The 18,047-nt window shown below is 51.7% G+C and overlaps 1 protein-coding gene across 2 annotated transcripts in view; it reads right to left on the bottom strand.

Moving 5' to 3' along the window:
- Nucleotides 1–2,435: 2,435 nt before the first annotated feature.
- The window catches only part of B4GALT5 (beta-1,4-galactosyltransferase 5), a 40,215-nt gene continuing 24,603 nt past the window's right edge, over nucleotides 2,436–18,047 (bottom strand). For both annotated transcript variants that reach the window (XM_040608639.1, XM_040608640.1), the window contains exons 2-9: nucleotides 16,346–16,480; nucleotides 11,891–12,004; nucleotides 10,902–11,026; nucleotides 10,114–10,230; nucleotides 9,098–9,285; nucleotides 8,738–8,860; nucleotides 8,131–8,232; nucleotides 2,436–5,530 (exon numbers count right to left, since the gene is read on the bottom strand). In XM_040608639.1, the coding sequence (XP_040464573.1) occupies nucleotides 5,383–5,530; nucleotides 8,131–8,232; nucleotides 8,738–8,860; nucleotides 9,098–9,285; nucleotides 10,114–10,230; nucleotides 10,902–11,026; nucleotides 11,891–12,004; nucleotides 16,346–16,480 (1,052 nt within the window). In that variant the 3' untranslated portion in view covers nucleotides 2,436–5,382. The remainder of the gene's footprint in view (nucleotides 5,531–8,130; nucleotides 8,233–8,737; nucleotides 8,861–9,097; nucleotides 9,286–10,113; nucleotides 10,231–10,901; nucleotides 11,027–11,890; nucleotides 12,005–16,345; nucleotides 16,481–18,047) is intronic.

Raw genomic sequence — 18,047 nt, 5'->3', positions numbered from 1 at the left:
GGGTGTCCGAAATCCCTGGAGGGATGTCACCGAGGCTCCTTGCCCCGGTGGGTGCTGCTGGGGCAGAGCAGGGTGCTGGCTGGGCACCACCAGGGTGGCCAGCTGGCAAAGGAGGCACCCGGGGCGGTGGGAGACGGGATGCAAAGGGTGGGCATGGCACAGCGGACACTGCCGTGGGGCTGAGCTATCGGTACCGTCTGCGGGGGAGGAGAGGGAGCTGCCGGCAGTCCTTGGCTGCATAAGTGGGAGAGTCAGAGAAAAGAGGTTTTTTAGGAAGTCCTCCCCAGCAGGCTTTACTAAGGGCAGCTGCCTGAGAGCCTCCATGACCCCACCACTCCTGCTCGCTTGCCCCCTCACCTCATGATTACCAAGAACCCTTCTTAAATAACAGTCAATATTGTCACACTGCTCGCCCAAGAGAACAAATATCTGGGGACACCTTGCCCTTCCCGTGGGGAGCACGCCTGCAGCAGCAAACCCCCAGGCTCGGGGGGTCAGCAGGAGCCCCCGGCTGTGCCTTTTCGTCTGTGGGAGGAGAGAGGCCAACCCAAGAGCCACTGTACATCAGCACAACACTCCCGGGAGGAAATTAGTAACCCTAAAGGGGAACAAAATTCCTGCAACTAGAAACTTTTAACCTAAAAAAATGACTTCCCAGCACTGGAGGAGCCTCTGAAGCCATACTGAGGTTTCACCAGGGGTATCACCACATGCAGCCGCCTAATCCCAGGAGATGCACTGATGGCATGTGCCAGCAGCAGGGCTGTGCCACCGGCCACTGGGCAGACAGCCTGGCCCCGTCCTGCCAGGGTAGATGCTGTTACCCTGGGAAAGGTTACACTGATGAATCTTTGGGGGGGGGAAAGGTTTTCTGTGGTATTTACCAGATGTTCAGAAAAAGGCTGATTTCTAGAGCAGGTGCTCTATAGTAGAAGGAGTAGCACTAGCCTCACACTTCCAACTTGAGCTCATTGCAGCGCAGGGACCAGTGCCTCTGCCTCTCCCAAGCCATTGTGGGTGCCCACGCTCACACCCCCCAGCCCGGTGAGGCTGAACAGTGCCATAAAAATACTCATGAACAGGACAGAAACTCCTGCCCCAAGCTCCTGCCCAGCCTTTCCACCAGCTCCTGAGCCGGGCATCCTCTGGGCATCCTGGTGGGGCTGCTCCGGATGGGCAGGGATGCCCTGCAGCTGCACGCCCCAGCACGCGTGGCCCCCGCTGCCAGCCCGGGCCAACTCAGGCAGGTCTATTGTGCCACACAGAGATGAAGAGGGGAAGAAGTGTGAGAAAACACCCTGCTTTGGCAGTTAGGGTTCTTCTTGATGCACTCTGCAGAGAAGCTTGAGGGTTTTCCAACCTGAGCAGCGAGCGCTCTCCCGCACAGGCATGGGCTGCTCCGGAGGAAAGCCTCGGCTCTGTGGCTGCTGGTCTGCAGCGGTGGCCATGCCAGAAACGTGCTGCCATGCCAGTCCCTCGCAGGGCTCCTCTCTTTAGCACCCTCCCAGCACAGCCCGTGCAAAAGGGGGTTTGCTCCAGCTCCTGTTTTTGCAGCTGGCCCCAGTGAAGGGGTCCCACGCACACACGTGGGATGCAGGCTGGAGGCTTCGCTACCCATCTCATTTTTCCTGTATAGGAGCAACCCCAATATTTTGCATGTGCATCCATCTCCCCCAGCCGCTGCAGGGACAACACAGGCAACGAACCCCTTGGGGCAGCCAGGGTACCCACAGAGGACCCCCCACAAAGTGAGGTCAGACTCCCACCAGCAAGACAAGCTCCCACCCTCGCTCCTGCAAGTGTAGGGGGAGGCAAGGCTGCCATTCCCAGGCGGGTGGCAGTGGCTGGAAGGAGCCTGTCACCCCGCAGGCTCCAGCCAAGCGCCGTGGGTGGGAGGAAGCTTCCCAGAAGACAGAGAGCTAAATAAAGGCAAGGCCTGGAACAACCCAGGGCTGCCAGCTATTTATTCTAGCATGCCTGTACGCTGCAGAGCAGGAGAAAGATATTTTAAAGCTGCTCCAAGGACGCTTGTCTATCTGCCTGGGTTTGTTGATCAAAAAATCTAATTACCAGCCCTTCCCACCAACAGCTCCAAGCCCTGCACCACCTACAGCCATGTACCTTCCCAAATGCATCCTCTCTACAGCAGCCCCTCCATCGGTACTACACTGAAGCAGATGCTTGGAGAAAAGGCTGTAGCATGTACAGTGTGGTACGAGCTTGGGGAGCATTCCCATCCTGCACTCAGTTTACTTCTGTCCAGTCCTAATGACAGATTTCTAACCATAAAAATTCTAACCATTTTTAGCATCCAGGACTTACCCTTCTCCACTCAAACTGCCATAAGCACTTACCACTCTGGGCTTACAGATCTCATCTCCTTCAAACCAAAAGCACACCCCAACTCCCTATAAAAAAAAGCAATGACTGCAAACTTTGTTCTTGAATATGTATTTTTTACTGAAAAAATCATTCATAAATTAACAAATACAAAAATGTACAAACACATGGGTAAATAAATGTAATGACACAAAGGATTGCTTTGCTGAGAAGTGTGTGTGTGTTTTAAAACACTAGTCTTCAGTGCAAAAACGTCCCCCTGGCACCTCTTAAAAACGTAACAGTAAGCTCAAAAGCCATGATGATGGAAACTACTTTAGAGTTTAAAGCCACTTCTGATGGTGAGCGACCCGAAGTGCGTGGCTATTGCTCAGACGGTACCTCCCTTAGAGAAGCAGAGCTTTATAGATAATTAACTGTCAATAAATAGTTTTTCAAATAAAATCCACATGGCTCATTAAAAAAAAATCAATTAAAAAAAAAAGAAGATATCAGCATTGAACAGGACCTGCCCTCCAGCAGGGCTGACCAACGGTGTTGACATGGAAGGGGTGAGTGGCCTTGTTGAATCTCAGCTGCCAGAATATGTACAAGTTCTCCTTAATATGAGAATTTTTACACCATAACAGCACATGCGCTTGACAGTATGTTTTTAACAATTACATTTACTATACAGGATTTGACATAGCTGATAAGATTAACAGTGCACATTTTCAGATATTCCACATCTTAAAAAGGGGGGAAGGGGGTGGAGAAAAATCAACGTGATTAGAACAAAGGAACTATGAAGAAGGATGCTGCTGGGGCAGGGGGTGGACCCTTTTGTGCCAACCATAGAGTGCATTTCTGAGCAGAGGTAACGGCTTTTTGTTCAACACAAGGTGCGATGGGTCTCAGGTACACATCAAAGGCTGAGGATCCCGACTAAGGTAGTTTAACACCTACTCACACACACATGCATGATTCCTGGGGTAGTGGACTTGGACTAGTTGAAATACATTCCTTGTTTGAAGCACCATTAAACAAAGAGATTTCTAGCAAGGTCTCAAGATGAAAGAAAAGCGGGGTAGGGCAACACGGGTTCAGCATCTGAAAAGGGTCCACGTGAATTAGACATCGAGATTCAGAAGCAAAAGTCTTTATTGCTATATGCGCCATAAAAAGCAAGTCCTCACCTCTGCCTATAAATAGCCAGGTTGAATCCCCTTGGGAAGTGAGCTTAAAGCACATGTAAGTTCAAAGACTTTAAAACCTAAGTTACAAACTTATCAGCGCTTTTCAAGGGCAGGCTTGCTGTCCTCTCATACCGGCCGATAAGATCTACACAAGAACTCGTGTTTTCTAAACTAACATTTTCTGGACACAGGTTAGGAATGCCCTGGGCAGTCACACCCACAACAGATGCATATGGGGATCATACGTCCACAGAACCAAGAAAACAATGTAAACCATGAGGAGATAAGGAAATCGAAGGCAAACAATGCAATAAAGAGAAAGTTAAAGTACGTTGGAGGTTACGTACACACCATCGTTACGTAGAAATACAAATTAAAAAGCAACCCCCAATGTATTTACTTTTAAGTCAGAGGTCCAGTAGAAGTGACTGTGTCGGTGCTGTGTAAGGACCGGACCGAGGGGCAGCGGTGGGGAGAGCCCGGAGCCCAGCCTGCCCACCGCGGCTGCGGGGAAGGAGGGGGCGGCCCACGGGAGAAGGGAGCGGGCACTCCAGTTTGGGTGGCTGGATGGGGTGTCGGACCAAGCTCTCTGGTTCCTGGTCCTCATGTTCTCATGAGCTTGATACGTGCGTCCTTCATTTCTCTCACTAACCTGCAACAACCTACCCCACCAGCTGCGCCTGCGCAAGGGCCACCAGGTGCCGACGGTGATAACCACGGGCACTGCCTGGCTCTGACAGCACCAGTGTGCTGCTGGATTTACACAGGAACAACCTCCCAAACCGTACCGTCACGTTACAGGAGCGATGGCAGGGCGCTGCTGGTGCGGGGAGGGCTCCGTGGGGGGTCAGCCGCCCCATTCCGAGGATGGCGCCCAGGGGCTGCGCTTCCCGCAGCAGCGGGGATGTGAGCTCTTGAGCAACCTGCCATGCTCACGCTTACCACCACTGGGATAGAGAGCAACAGGCAAAGGATTTTATTCCATATGGCTTCTGGATTCATTTGCACATCGTGTTGCAAGAGTGACAGAAAGGGGAGTTTTGTCATAAATATTCCCATCTCCTCACTCTCCCTGGAAAAAGCCACCCCTGTGGTTTCTGGAATGAGCAATGACATGGCTGTATTTCATCCGCTACACTGGCAAGTTTAGGGCCCTGTCCCACAAACATTTCTGCATATGCACAGCTTAAATCATGCAAGCAGTCTCACTGGCTTAAAAGGGAACACCTTGCACAAGTACAGTGATGCACACACAAGTGTTTACAGAATTCAGGACTAAAATGAGTGACTGTATGTAAACCTCTAGCTTGGATTTGAGCCATAGGAGGACAAAAGGGGCAATTTACACAGCATATTTACACTTACACTTCTTTAAGAAGCGATTCTGTTGTATATACTTCAAGCAGGTCATTTAAAAAACTGCACAGACATAGAAGAACGGTATTAGAAGTCGCCTGATCTCCCACCAGGGCAGTTACCGACTGAATCACTCCCGACGTTCGCCATCGAGAAGCCAGAGTCCCTCAGCTGAGCTGCTTCCTGGAGGAGAAAGCACGTCCGAGGCGAGTCCCAGTGCCGAAGATTGCTGGAGGAGGAATGTGGAGTCGAGAGCAGCAGGTCAAACAGTTGTCCTGAAACCCAGAAAGCAAGTGGCAGAAAAAAGAAAAGAGACTGCTGAGCTCGCTGCACAAGTATCGGGCTGGATTGGTACAGCTAGGGCAATTTGTGCGTGCACTTTCAGCCTTATTCTCCAAAATACTGTGATCCTTCATTAGACAAAGTGTTGCTTGTCCTTGATAACCCTTGGAAAAGAAAGTCTAGTGTGGTGCTTTCTTGGTGAAGGGCAGAGCAAAGTTATTTTCTCCTCTTAATATTCAGGCACCAGAGCCAGCTCCGGTGTCAGGTTAACAGTGATGTTCTTATACAAGGCGTCATACGTGACGTTTGGAAAGTAGTTCAAGTTATTGAGGCCGTCCAGGGCTTGCCTTTCTCTCGACTTCCTCAGCAAGGCATACCTGTGGAATGAGAACCAGAGGCCAGAGTCACTTCCCTGTATCCCACAGAGCCCTGCAAAGTTCTCCCAACGCTACTAAAACACCCTTAAAACAGCCAGTCCCAGCAGCAGGTACAACCCAACACACTTCTGAGCCCTTAACAAAGGGAACAATCACACTTTCTATACTGGTAAATACCCCAAACTTTGAAAATTACAGTCCATCACTGGATGAAGATTAAAATGCTCCCTGTGCCACCAGCAAGCACTCAGCTGTCAGAACCGCCTGTCACTCCTGCCCAAAGCCTGGGGGTCCCATTCCCAGGAGGTGGATGAGCATGGGGGCGTCCTGCCAAGCCCTCACCAGACAAAACATTCCAGAGAAAACCAGTAGTGGGTGATGTGGTCCTGTCCATTTTTGACAACCTAGGCCACAAACAAGAGCAGAACTGAATTGGTTTAGTCTAAGGGATGGGGGAAAAGGAAGTAAAACTAGAAAAATGATGGTTTGGGGAAAGAAACTGCAGCTGGTGCATAAAAACTACCCACCTCAACCATATTTAGGGGCAAGATGATGAGATGTACAGGCTAAGGGTGAGAGGGGCAAAAACCAAAATAAGCAGAAACATTTCATCAGGACATGGCACTGACTTTCTGCACCACAGTGCTGGGGGCCTGGCAGCACCAGGACGAGCGGGAGCTGGGCTGAGACCTGGGGACAGAAAAAGCACCAGGGAAGGGATGTGCCAGGAGGAAGAGAAAGATGCTGGGTGAGAGCAAAGAGGGAAGTGCTAAAGCTCGTTTCAAAGTCACAGCATCAGGACATGGGCAGGACACTTAAGTGTCTTGATGAACACTTTCCTTCTCCACAGCGAGAAGTGTTGGGTCCCCCTGCTCAGGTGGGAGAGGCAGCAGGGCTTTCAGATGGCAGCAGTTAGTACTTGCCTGTGGGTGAGCGCAGAGGAGAAGGAAATTGAGGTTTCCGTGCAGGACACAAGAGGGTATCTATTGCTAAGCCTTGCCTAGGCTGGGCACCGAGCTCCAGATGCAGCAGCAGAGGCAGGAGCACTAGCAGCACTGGCGCCAGCCTCACCAGGGCCACCACTGCCTTACCCACCACCACCCTTCACCGCAGATCCCCCTCCCACAGCTCCTGCTGACATTGAACTCTGGCTCCTGGCTGGCTGGGGCCAACAGGAGACCAGGGAAGCATCAGGAACAAGAGCTCAATCCCACTGCACTGCCAGCCTTCCATGCTTCAAGGGTTTGACTAAATACGGCTTTAAGCCAAACCAACTTCTCTTTTTCAAGAGTGGAACAAGTGAAGTATCTCTTAGTGGCTGCATTCTGCCTAAAAGAGAAATGGAAACTAGGGCTAAAGATGACAACCTCAAATGGAAACTCCCCAAAAAATGAGTTTTCTGTAAAGAGACCCACAGACAGCTGACATGGTGTCTGCAACATAAAAACCCTCCTTGCTGCCTCTTCTGCAGCAGCAGCCAGGAGCCCCTGCACAGAACAGAGCTTGCATGGTCCAGCAGCTCATGACTTGTAAGTGTTAATTCCTGCAGTTGTTTGTGAAAAAGTTATTTCTCTCATTTTTTGTTGCACAGTTTTCAGAAGACTCCAGTTCCACCCAGGTCTCTAGGCAAACGCAGTCATTCAACCAGTTCTTGTACCTTCTGAAACAACCCTGGCTCCTGGACAAAGGGGTCGGAGATGTCCTGGAAAGCTCCAAGATTTCAGCTTTTTGAGAAAAAAAGACAAAACGTTCACGTAGTACGCGTGCTCCCTAGATGCAGGGGACAGTCAGTGCCCCTGATGGATGTCCGAAGTCTCGCAAGAGAGCGAACCCTGAGTTCAGGGGCTCTGTACACTCAGCTCAGTTTGGGGCCAAGAGGCAGGAACAGAAGAATGGGAAGGAGCGAGCTGCTCCGTCTCAGCACTGCAGTGGAAGTGTGCTGGAGCTGCTGCCATCTCCCTGTCTGCACACACCATCACGGGATGAAATCTGTGTCAGTGCTACCCTCCGACTCCAAACCCTGAACACCATCCACTGCTGAAGAACTCCACCGCAGGAGGACATCGCTGCTGTGACAGCAACTGCCTTTGCGGCACAAAGCCAGGGTGTTGCTGCTGGACCTTGTCAGTGTTCTCAGGGACACCTGATGCTTTAGCAGCCACATACAGAGAGAGCCCCTGCTCTCTGCCTTCTGTGGGACGACCAGTTCCTCCTTCAACACTTGGGTCAGGCTCTCCTAGGAACACATAAGCTTCTCTGACATCTGGCATTAGCCACCCCTTTGGGAACATCCCGCTGGAGATACAGGACAGGCCCACAGCGTGCCATGCTGACAACTCCCTCTTCTGGATGGCACCCAAGCAGCTAAAGCCACAAAGTGAGGACCCCTTGTTGCAGGGATGCGGGATATAAAACACAGGGATGAAGAAATCCCGACAGTGCTCTACCTCCATCTCTCCACAGTTGGTTTCCTTCAGGAGTTAAGGCTGTTACTGCCCCCAAACAGCTGCAGGGAGCCTTGTACTTGGTAGACTCTTTGTGAAGGGCTTTGGAATTCTTAAAAAACCCCCACAAGATATTAAAATTAAAAAACTACTTGCCTTCCCAGGAACTGGACTTCTCCCCGATGATGGTGAGGAATTGATTTGTATTTCCCTGTGTCTCCTTCTGGTCGAGTCACCAAGTAACCTGCATACTGCACCCTGCATTAGAAAGGGGAGAAATAAAGTAAAAATCCGTCGTTGCATTTGCTGTGCTGTCAGCACTTGCCAGGGCTGCACAGTCAGCGCGCTTGCGGCTCCGACAGCGGCTCTGCCTTTCCACCCAGCAGATAAGCCACGCAAACCTCCTCACTCCAGCCCAGGCTCCAGGCAAGCCACACGACGCTCGGCACCTCAAGGCTTCAGCTCAGCCAAGATCAGTTTGAGCTCAGCAGCGTGGGATAACCGCACACAGGGCCAACAACTCCCCCAGCCAGCACCGCTCTGTGAGTTTCCCATCTAGTGCCTGCACAGGCTGGAGCAGCCCCTGTTCCCACCAAGCCACCGCAGCCAGGCTGGCCGGTCCCTAGCCACGGTGAAGCAGGCGCAGCAAGCCCAGCGCCGACTGCCGCGGTGACAACGCTTCGTGCCGCAGCATGTGCAAAGCCCGGCACGCAGAACCACCACAGCAGTGAGCTCCGGGGCGCCGGCTGAGCCAAGCCCGTACCTGTTCCAGAGGTCGTCGTCTTCACCGCCCCAGCCCCAGAAGGCGTTAGCGAAACCATTGATCTTCTGAAACTGCTCGACAGTCAGGCCGCTCACCCCACCGAAGAACTCCTTGTAAGGGAGCCTAAGCGGGAGAGAAGGGGTTAGGGCAGAGCCCACCAGCACTGCAGCTCTCCTGCCTGCAACGGGGAAAGCCCAAGCTGGGAGGATGCCTTCTTCTATCCCCCTCCCATGTTCACTTTGCACAAAGCCTGAGAAGCAAACTGAAATTCATCTTCCTCCTTTTTTAAAAAAAAAAATAAATACATCTAACACTGGCTCCTTAGCTACTACGGTAGTGGGGAGGAAGAACAGTGCTTACAGATACATGTACTTATCCAGCTTGGCTGCAAAGTGCCTCGGCATCTGTCCACACCCATAATAGTTACGGTCATTTTCTGGTATGTGGTCCACATCATGGAAGATGAGACAGTCCCAGTCCAAGTCCTTCATTGCTTCCCGAAAGCCAACATTGAAGAGCATGGCACGGTTAAAGGGGTGGTTTCCAGCCTAGGAGGGAGAAAGTTCCTTCTCAAGGGGAGTCCCGCGCAGCTCATGTCCGCGTGTACTTTCTCTGTCTTGTCTAGAAAACTGGAGGGCAACCAGCTCCCACCAAGGTGCCGCAAAAGGAAACGATGTATTGGGACAGACTGGTGAGATCAACCAAGACTTAAATATTCACTTTACTGTGCAGGAGCAAAAATAAAGATGCTAAAGTCTTATTTACTCAGACACTTGCAAAAAAAACCAAAAACACCCCACTACCCAGTTTTCATCAATTTTTTTAAGATAGAGCTAAATATGAAAGTACATTTACTGAGTGGATGAAGCCATGTGTATACCAAATGAGAATCTTAGGTTTAACATTTATAAAAGTCTTCTAGATACTGCCCAGACAAGAAATGTCTGACTCTGGTCAGGCCACCCTGTGCCTAGGGGATGCTCCCCAGAACAGATGTACAAACCCACAAAAATAACGCAGCATTAGTTAAACTACAAATACTAGGTTCAAAGTTGTCTTTTTTTAAAAAAAAAATACCTCCTCCAATACAGGACTTAAAAAAAACCAACCACACCACCCTGAATCTACTTCATTTTCAGATAAAACCAGTGATTTTTGGGCACCCCTCTTAGCTGTGCCACTTCTAGGCAGAATGGGACAACTTACACATTGCAACATGAACCCTAAACCTGCCACAGGTCAAATGATGTGATCTGGCAGGTAAGCTCCTTGGGACACGGCACAGAGCTACACTTGCAGCTTTAGCAGATGCGTTTTTAGCGCAGCACATCCATGCCCCAGTGGCTGCTGCCCAGACCACCCCAGGGCTCACTCACTTGTTCCACAACGTAGAAGGCGAACTGTAAACGTTGTCGCTGCAGCATGGGAATAAGGTGTCTGAAGAGGACAGGAAGATGCTCGTATCGATTGCGGAATGGGATCAGGATTGCCACCTGATGGGGAGAGGACACAGCTCTTACTGTACTGCACCAGTGGCTCCTGCTGCTGACTGACCCCTGGGCTGGGGAGCGGGGCTGGCTGGTACGGTGTTGTCGGAGGAGCAGCACTAAACGTGGTGTCTCAGCTCTCCCAAGTAGGGCTGAGCAGCCTGAAACCCTTCCAACCCCCACAACATGGATTTGTTATTCACCTCTTGGGGAATTGCTGCTTTGGGGAAATTCTGTGTGACCTTGACTAGGAGGGAGACCCGCTGCCCACCCCACTGCCTCTGCCCGGTGCCAGGCACAGCAGGAGCGGGGCCAGGTCCTGCTATCATGCTGGCCTAAAGCCACCGCCCGCTGGAAACAGGAGTCCCAGCACTGCCACCTTGCCTCTCTACATCAGATCCTACCCCGGACAGGGCAGCAGGGAAGCAGGCAGGCAAGCTTGCTGCCCGACCCCTCAGCAGTCCGTGCAGAAATCCAGAGCTGACTCACGCAGCACTAAAGCAGCCTCTGAGTTCAGTGTTTCTTCCTCAGGCACTGCAGCCCCACACTTCAGATCCTTATATTCATTACTCTGAAGTTGTAGCACATGAGACATTCCTGTCTTCCCACCACCCCCTTGGGACTCTCCACCCCCCCGTGCTCAGCAGGGACACGGGGCTGCCCAGCACCCCAGTTACCTTCCAGCGAGGCAGGCAGTCGCTCGGCTTCCAGTGGCCTCCCAGCTTGATAGAAGGGTCTTTTGAGAAGAACTGGTGGATATCCTCCATCGTGATCTCGCTCATATTTACATCAATGAGGCCCTCTGCAGAGACAGCAGGGAGAAGCAGGAGGGGGTCAGGAACCGCTGTGGTCCTGAGGTGGCTCAGTGCCTGCTCAGTGCAGCACTTCGCTGCATCCCTGCGCTCTATCCCCGGCACTGAATGCAGGCAGCCTCTTCTTTTCCCCAAGCACCAACAAAAATTATTAGGAAATGCTGCTGGCACGACTTGTAACACCTCCATCTCCTTGGCAGCTGGGCTGTTTAGCCTTTGTGGCCGATGGATGCACTCCATTAGAGACCCACACTGGCCACGGCACCCCTCTACTCCTCCATACAGGTTTCCAGCAGATGCAACACCCCTCACCTCAGCAGAGAGCAGTCTCCCCCTTTCAGGAAAAATTTACCTGCAAAAGCCCAGTTTTCCACTGCAATATCACTTTGCTGGAAGCATTTCTCCTGGCTGCGGCTCCCTTCTGGGGGTCCACCACCAGCCTGTCTCCCGCACCAGCCCCTGCCCAGCTGTACCGGGCACAGCTCAGGCTGGGACCAGCAGCACTGCCACAGGGCAAAGGAGCCACCCCGCCGCCACTGCCCCTGGAAAAGAGCTGGCCGAGCCTTTTCACCAGCTCCCAGCACACAATCCCTCTTTTGTTTGCGTCTGCCAAGCAATGGGTTCCTGCTTCGGCGGGGAGACGTGCCTCCGACATAGCAGGGATTAATTTCTGTGAGTGGGTAAACAATGATTTCCCAGGAGGGGACCAGGCTCCAAACAGCGCTGCCATTCACCATCAGGTACCCGGCAGGGAAAGGTGCAACGTTGGCGAGCCAGGGAACGCCACCATGTGCCCTCCAAAGCCACAGGGAACAGGACCTCAAAGGGCACAGGGCTGTCAGGATGCTACTCACTCATAGAAGGGAGCCTCTCAGGGCAGGTGAGGTTGGGGAAGTAGGTAAAGTCTTCAGGAAGAAATGTTGTGGCTTGCAGAAAGGTGTCGTTGTGGTTCAGATCAAGAGGATAATCTGAGGAATGAGAAAAAAGAAAAAAAAAAAAAAAAGAGTGCACACTCGAGCTGCAGTTTTCAGCCACCTCCCTGTGTCACTGTGAGCAGACTCCAAAGCCACCCATGGCTAAGGATGTCCCCAATGGCATGCGAGTGTCCCCCCACAACACCAGCTCTAGACTTGCAGCCCAGCTATGGGCTCATCCCCACCCTGGGGCTGGTGGCTGCAGAAGCCCCCGTGGCCTTACACAATGCCACACCAAAGAAACCTTCACGTTTTCTGGCCAGAGGAAGAATTTTGAGTGTCACCTTTAGGTACCACAAACAGCTCAAAGTGAAGGAGCACATGGCACTTGGAAGAAGGACCACAGCACAGCGGGAGGAGACTTGCCCCTCCAGCGGGTCCTTTCCCAACAGGCTCGGAGAGGGAAGTCCCCAGGCAGGTCCTGATGCCAGCAAGGACCGTCAGCGCAGCAGTCTGCGCAGGGAAATCCTGCCTTGCATCCTCCTCAAAGGATCAATAAAAATGATCACGTTACACCTGGCCTTTCCTCTGCTTTACACCGTGCAAAAGCAGAGGAGCCCCCGTGCCCCAGCAGCTGCGGCAGTGCCCAGCACAGCACATTTTCAAGCCCCCCCAACCCCCTGCATCCTTGTACCTCCCAGGCAAACTCCCTCCAGCCTGCTACACCTGGAGATGTTTTAAGGTTTTTACATAACCATGAACTTCTGCTTTCTACAGCAAAGTCACCAGCTTTGCATAAGGCTTCTTTAGCCAAGCATAACCTTCATTTTAGGCACTAGACAAAGTTCCCTGTCTGTGGTAAAGCATCAGCTGTTACAGGAGGATGTACTTTCTCTGATCTGATGTTGGCCTTTTGGTCCCACAGCACCAACCTGACACCTCACAGCGGTCCTGGAAAGCAGCCATTTAGTGCTGAGCCACCCAGTCCCATCACAGGCAGCCCTCGGACCTACCAGGACAAGGTGGTCTCATCCTTTCTAGTTGCCTTCCCATGCAGAGGCACCTGCAGCATGAGCTGCAGAAGCACGCCTTGGGGCTGACATTCACCATGCTGATTCAGAGCAAGAGCAGCCCTGGTTTCTCATGAGCACAGTACAAACCAGCTGGTGTTCAGGCACCCAGAGACAAAAAGGAGGTCTAGGATCCCTCCTGCCACCCCCCCGAGAGCTGTCCAAGCAGCTCTGCTAAGCCTTGGACACAAGGGTTGGCAAGTGATCCATCAGCAAACTTGATTTTACAGTAGGGAGCCAGATTTTTAAGTTATTTGACTGAACCCAGTGTGAGATTCACACGTTTTTTAAACCAGCAGCTATAACCTTTCAAATTAAGCATACATTTAGTATCAAGAACATACTGATAGCAAAAGGGCTTCACACATTTTATCCTGAGAGCAATTTAATAAACCTAGAATTACAGTGTAGTGAAGTAAATGAATCTGCTAAGATTAGGAGTTAAGAATGTAAGTCATATTTAAGGATAGGGACATTTAAGTAATTGCTTAAGCACAGTATATTCTCTGCAGCAGAAAGGCTGCATCTAATAACCACATTAATGATGTATCTGGGAAAAATAATCTAGTGACAAGTTAATCTTTTTAAAGCAAAGCAGGGAAGGTTGTCTTTACCTGCAAGGTCAAAATCTTTCATTTCAATTAACTGGGGCAAGTAATTGCTGGACTGATATTTCAGCTTGCTTTATTGTGCTAGTATCTACCACCACAACATGAATACTGTTTATCCACGCAAAGAAGTGGCACCCAAACTCTCTCAGACTCAAGATGGACTTGTAAACAGAACCTAAGAGCTTTCCAAGTATGATTGATACTGTTTTGAATGCCTGATGCTGTTCTAAATTTTAATAACCAAATTCCCATTAGACTCCTATCACCAAAGTGCACTCTCAGTATTTGGTCCAGCTGACAACACATGGTGAAGCTCAGCTCCCTTCTTTTGCATAAAGGGCCACCTTTTTTGCTTGCAGAAGCACAGAAGGGACCCTTTTTGACTTAACCAAACAGGAGACCTATTATTGCATCTATTAGCAGAAAAAGATAAATTACTTCCCCATTTTAACACAAGAAGGAAACAGCTAAGGGCAAAGAATAAGTGCAGCTGGATGGGGACAAGCACACTGTGCTCGCAGCAGACCGCTCTGTGCTTGGGCACCTCGTCATTCAGGGTGGGACATCGCATCTTTAAGGAATCTGCCCCAAAATTAAAGCCCCAGGAGGACACAAACATGAGGCAGCACTGCACAAAGAACTGCTCCCCCCTGCCCAGCCCCTTGCTGGAACACAAATGATGTGCGGGAGAGGTTGCAGCTCAGAAAGCATCGGCAGCCTCCTACTTCCCAGTGCTCCCATGCAGCTGGAGCAGGGACAACCAGAGAGGGGTCACAGGGTCTTCTACTGCCCAAACTGGTTTGTGACCTGTGGAACTCACACCCAGAAGCAGCATCCCCGACCCTGCTCCACATGCCTCGCCCAGCAAAAGGGGAGGGAGCACAGGGATGGGGAGGGGGCACAGGGAGAGATGTGACACCCACTGCTGCCTGCAGGGCAGCGTGGAGGCAGGAGAGCCTGGGGAGCTGCTGGGACAGCCAAGGCCTTTGCTGGGTCCATCCCCACCACCGCACCAGGTGGGCTCGCTCTCCTGGCCGTCACTGTCACGCTGCCCGCAGCGGCGTGGGGAGGATGCGCTAACCAGGCAGTGCTGCCCACCCAGATCCCACCGAGGCACCCAAACCTAGAGTCAGGGAGGCAAGATACCGATCCCAGTGTTCACATAATCCTTGTGGCCACAGTGCCACGTGCCTTCCAGATGTCACCACCATCAGTCATGCATGTGCTCCGACCTGCCTGCCAGGGAAGGCCGCCCAAGAATGGTGCACAGCGCTTGTGTACGTTAAACTCTCCTTGCAGCCGGAACTCTCAGGGCAGGAGGGGCATCTGCCCGTGCCTGCAGATCTGGGACAGATGTGAGGTCCAAGCAAGGACAGTTATTTCATTAATGGCACCACCAGTATTGCTACGCTAATGTGGTAACCATCCCCCTGCCTGCTGCAGGCAGCAGGAGCACACAGCAGGCTTCTGCAGGGCTCGGAGCCCTGAGGGCCGGGACAGCAGCAGGGCTGAGGCTCTCATCACCACAAGCAGCGGTGGGAGCACCAAACCCTCCTCCCCTCAGGGGATCAGCCACTTCCTCACCCTGTGTCTGCTCTACTCCATGTTTCCAGCCTCAAAAATAGCCCATGGTGGCAGCCCCGGCTGCCTTTGGAGGAGACCCAGCGTGTCAATCCCTTGCACAAGTTGATAATTCCACCACCACCACCACACCACCCCCCATCCCCATCCCCAGCCAGAGTACAGCTAAACTGTCAGCCACCCCGCTCAGCTCCCCAGCAGGCTGGCCAGCAAGGACACTGCTTCTATTTCTTGTTAATAAGAAAATAATCTTGCCCCGCGACAACCCTGCCAGCCCCCGCCGCCGAGCCCTCGCAGCGGAGGAGCTGAGCTGAGCTCCCTGGCACTGCTGCAGCCTGATGCCAGCCCCACCAGCATGGGGCACTGGTGACATGTCAGCAGGGAAGGTACCCGCTCGGTGTCACAGCAGCCCAAAGGCGATGATGCCTCACCCTGCCTTACACACAGCCAATGTGCATTTATGCTTCGCTGTACCAGATTTACACCAAAACTCATAACCCTGTTATCAGCTTTATATTACAGACGATGAGCAGCCTGGGAGTGGGAGCCTGCGACTCTGCTCGCTGCATTCTGCCCAAAGTTCAATATATTATTTGTGGCAGGTCTCCAGCCAAGTCATCTCTGCTCATCCTTGCATGGGAAGAGTGAAGCTTATGAGCACAGGCTCCTCCACGTGCACGGAGCCGGGGATCTGCATGCACTTGTGCCTGGGAAGTTATTTTTTACATATGAAACCTGATCCTTGCACTGAATTTCCAATGTTTACCCTCAGACTGGTTGAAGCTAACAAGCTGAATTCCTGGAAAGCAAAGAGGTTCTCAGCTCCACATTCCATCATTTGAGACCTTTCAAGATTTATCACCCCTTACACAAGTCAGAAGCATTTGTACGTTTTATAAAGAAATTAATATTTTTTATATATAGTGCATATACATATGATATAAAGAATGAATATGTATTTTATGTTACATAAAATATTCTTACATATAAAAATAAAAAAAATAAACCAATTAAAGTTCCCACCCTGCATTTACCAGCATGCATTAATTCTTTCAAGCAGAGTTGACCTGAACCACTCTTATTCCCAATGGAAACAGAATCTTTGATCAAAATGACAATTACTCAAGAAGTACCTGAGTCATTCACACTGCTGTTCCTCTTGGCATAGGCACTGCGGACCACCTGCTCGTACACCTGAGCTCCTATTGTTCTCATGTTTTCACGAATCATGATGCCTTGGGCTTGCATCATGAAGAGGTAGGTGTTCACTGCAAGGAAGAAGAAGAAAAAAAAAGGAATATTTCCACAAGCATCAGCTTTTATAGGAAAGAGAAATAGGAGTCTTTTGGAACCATTCCCAGCCTTCTGCTTGGTTTCAGCTCCCTCCTGCCAGGAGGATCCCCAGGCCGCACGTGCCTCGGTTGCCTGACGGGAGCTGGGAAGGGCACGGAGTCGGGAAGCAGAGGCGTAGGGCATGTCTGGAAACCCAGCTGGTTAATAAGGGGAACGTCCCCAGCTAGGCCTGACAACACAGACTGTAACACAGCATTCAGCTTAAGACCCGTACCTTTTGCTGCCCAAGTAGGGAAGTTTAATTAGGAAATATCATTATAACAGGAAACCAAGCTGCACGCCTGGAGAAGGGCAGTCGTTCCTAGACTGCAACACCAAGGGTTGACACTTGCTCGGCAAGGGTGCCTCAACGGGCACCACAAAAAACATCCCACTGCCAGTCTCTGAGCCCACCAGCAATCTGGAAGTCCCAGAGCAGGCAGCATTTTGCAGCACAAGCCCCCTGGCTCCCTGGGACCAGCCTCCCCCCCAAAGCCAGGTTTCTTCCCCCCCTCCTTTCCCTCTGACCCCGTGCCCTGGCACAGCTCAGACTGAGCCTACTTAGGTTTCAGTTTAAGCTGACACCCGGCGCTGGCAGACACGGGTCCCAGAGCAAATGGCAGCAAGCACAGCCCTGCAGCCCCAACAGCACTCGTGGGGACGCAGGACAGCCACCATGCACGCCCCAGCACCCCTCACCAGCATCGCAGTGCCAGCCACGCGCCCCCCGCAGTGAAGTTTTAGGCTTAAGAATGAAGGGAAGAAAAAAATAAATAAATCTTGATTTCAAAACGTGGAGGAGGGGAGATCTAACAGTTCTGTATTAATATTCAAAAAAACAGGTCAGAAGATGCTCCAGGAGGGATGAAAAGGGCAGCAGGCCAAGGGAAGACCAGGGACCCCGCACAGAGGAGGGCAGTAACCGATGAAACGTCATCACGGAACATCCATAATGAACAGGTCATTTCCACAGCAGGCATATCACAAGCTGTAATAGCCTGAAACCAGTGGCTGCCGGTGCCAGGAAGGTACAGTCACTGCTGGAGTCACGAGGAGCACAGATTAGATAGGGCAGCCCAGAGATGGCACCACTATCAGAGTGTGAGGTCCCCCCAACACACAGCCAGACGCACGCCCCACAGCCTCCCTGCCCTGCTTTCCCCTTTTACACCCGCAGACTGAGTCAGCCTCCAGAAAGGCTGCTCAGATGCATTTCCCAATCCCAACCAGACTTTGTTTTCACACAGCTAAGTAAATATTTTAAAGGGCAACAGAGCCCCATGCCATGCCCAGAGCCCCCACAGGTGCTGCCTGTGCCCAGCCTGCCTCTGAGCCATGGGCAATCATCAGATTTTCAGCAAAAAGAGGGTCAGCTGCATTAAGTCCTTGGCAACTAAATGGCTTTGAAATGCAATTTTAAATGCCCATTCCCATCCCCTCCCTTCCCACTGGGTACCCTTCGTGGTGGAGCCAGCGATGGCACCCTGAGCCAGTGGTTACAGC

This window comes from Falco naumanni, chromosome 10, assembly GCF_017639655.2.
Source record: "Falco naumanni isolate bFalNau1 chromosome 10, bFalNau1.pat, whole genome shotgun sequence".
NCBI classification, from domain to species: Eukaryota; Metazoa; Chordata; class Aves; order Falconiformes; family Falconidae; genus Falco; species Falco naumanni.
Note: the sequence above shows the minus strand (reverse complement) of the source record. Positions and strands in the feature narration are given on the sequence as shown.